General features: G+C 42.4%; 1 protein-coding gene across 5 annotated transcripts in view; it reads left to right on the forward strand.

Annotated features, from left to right (window-relative positions):
- Positions 1–901: 901 nt before the first annotated feature.
- LOC107074177 (uncharacterized) overlaps positions 902–1,612 on the forward strand; it is a 180,633-nt gene continuing 179,922 nt past the window's right edge. For 2 of the 5 annotated variants that reach the window (XM_015335355.2, XM_015335358.2), the window contains exon 1: positions 904–1,511. In XM_015335355.2, coding sequence (XP_015190841.1) covers positions 1,436–1,511 — 76 coding nt within the window. In that variant the 5' untranslated portion in view covers positions 904–1,435. Of the gene's footprint in view, positions 1,512–1,612 lie in introns of all 5 variants that reach the window. The other 3 variants (XM_015335356.2, XM_089177067.1, XM_089177068.1) reach the window with 3 other exon arrangements.

Consider the following 1,612-nt stretch of genomic DNA (forward strand, 5'->3'; position numbering starts at 1 on the left):
TTCTGCAAAACTTTCTCCTACCACAGAAATTCCTCTTCCTTAAATGTATGCATGACTCTCGACCGATTCGCCCCTGTTAACATATAAATTGCCGCTTAACGCTGAGACAATCAGTTCCGCGGGAAAGTAGCTCGAGGTGATGACGGAAAGGGTGCAAAAGGAACGAAGTGGAACAAAGTAAGGGAGAGAAAGAGAGAGAAAGAGAGAGAGGGAGAAAGATTCCTGAGAAGAAGAAGAAGAGGAAGAATAAGAAGAGAAAGAGAAAAGGGGAGAGAAATAGAAGAAGGGTGAGATTCAATTCAATTTTCTAAGAAACTCTTTAGTGTTTGAAATACAGCCCGCCGAAAGGATGCGCGCGAAGTTAGATGTGAGGCGAAGACGGATAGTAAGAGTAAGGGTAGTATAGAAAGAGAGAGAGAGAAAGATAAAGATAAGAGAATGGAATCTAAGAAAAGAAGAAGAAGAAGAAAAAGGAAGATGGACCAGAATGACGAGGGGATAACCGAAAGACAAGACAGGCAGATAGAGAGGAGAAGAGGATGGTTTGGGTGATCAGGGGGGGATGGAAAAAGTGTAATAGGGTTAGACTCGCGATAGAAAAGGACGACGAGAAGAAGAAGACGGTGAACAGAGTGTAATGGAGATGGGCTTACGAGAAATAGAGAAAGACAGAGAGAGAACAAGAGAAACCAAGCAATGCTAGCGGGGACGATATCCATAAGGAGGAAGGAGGAAAGGGGGCGGATGAATGAGCGTAAGCTGGACAGAGACAATGGGTTTGAGAGAGAGAGAGAGAGAGAGAGAGAGATCGGGATGACTAACTGACTGGGAGGCTGGTAGGGCAAAGGGGAGTAAGGATTCTGTGCGCGGGCGCAAAACTGGCGCAAACTCTTCGTGCAGCATCCCTCGTCAGTTGCAAGTCAGGAACTATCGCGTTCGCGTTGCGCACTCTTCTTGTTCTTGTCCGTGATCGTCATCGTGCTTAACCGTGTTTAATCGTTTTGTTCTTTTTTTCTTTTATTAATCTTTCCAGTGTGTTGTTTATTCGTGTTTATGTCGTTACGTCGATCTTACCGGTCGAAATTGTCAGTTTAAAACAGTGATCATTTTGACGATAATCATAAGTTGTTATCGTAGATCTATCGAACATCGAAATAAGTGGTAGGTTAAGAAGAAATCGGTGAAGGGAGTTAATTTAAAAAAAAAATTGTAATAAATATAAGTAGTTTAATTAAATATAAATAAATAAAATTCATCAAAGTATTATCGATAATAGTCGAGTCATCATCTCGATGACCTTCGGTGGCGCGAAGGCGCCGACTGTTGCGACACGGTGAACTGTGACTCGGTGAACACTGAAGAAAAAGAAAAGGAAGAAGTTTAAGATTAGGAAGAACGATAGAGAGTAAACATAGAAGATTTAATTCTCGGCAGGATGGATAAAGGCTCGACTCGTAGGAAATGCGGGAAAGTGCGACGTACTCTGTTTCATCTGCTGCTTATAGTGGGGGGTAAGTTCTGTATTCTGAAACGTGATATCAAGCTTCATTCCAAGACCTTGAGAAGAGATTCTTGAGATACGGTGATCGATCAATCTCTCAATCGATACCCA

This window comes from Polistes dominula, unplaced genomic scaffold (assembly GCF_049000335.1).
Source record: "Polistes dominula isolate Pdom_NZ unplaced genomic scaffold, Pdom_raw_medaka contig_20, whole genome shotgun sequence".
Lineage (NCBI taxonomy): Eukaryota > Metazoa > Arthropoda > Insecta > Hymenoptera > Vespidae > Polistes > Polistes dominula.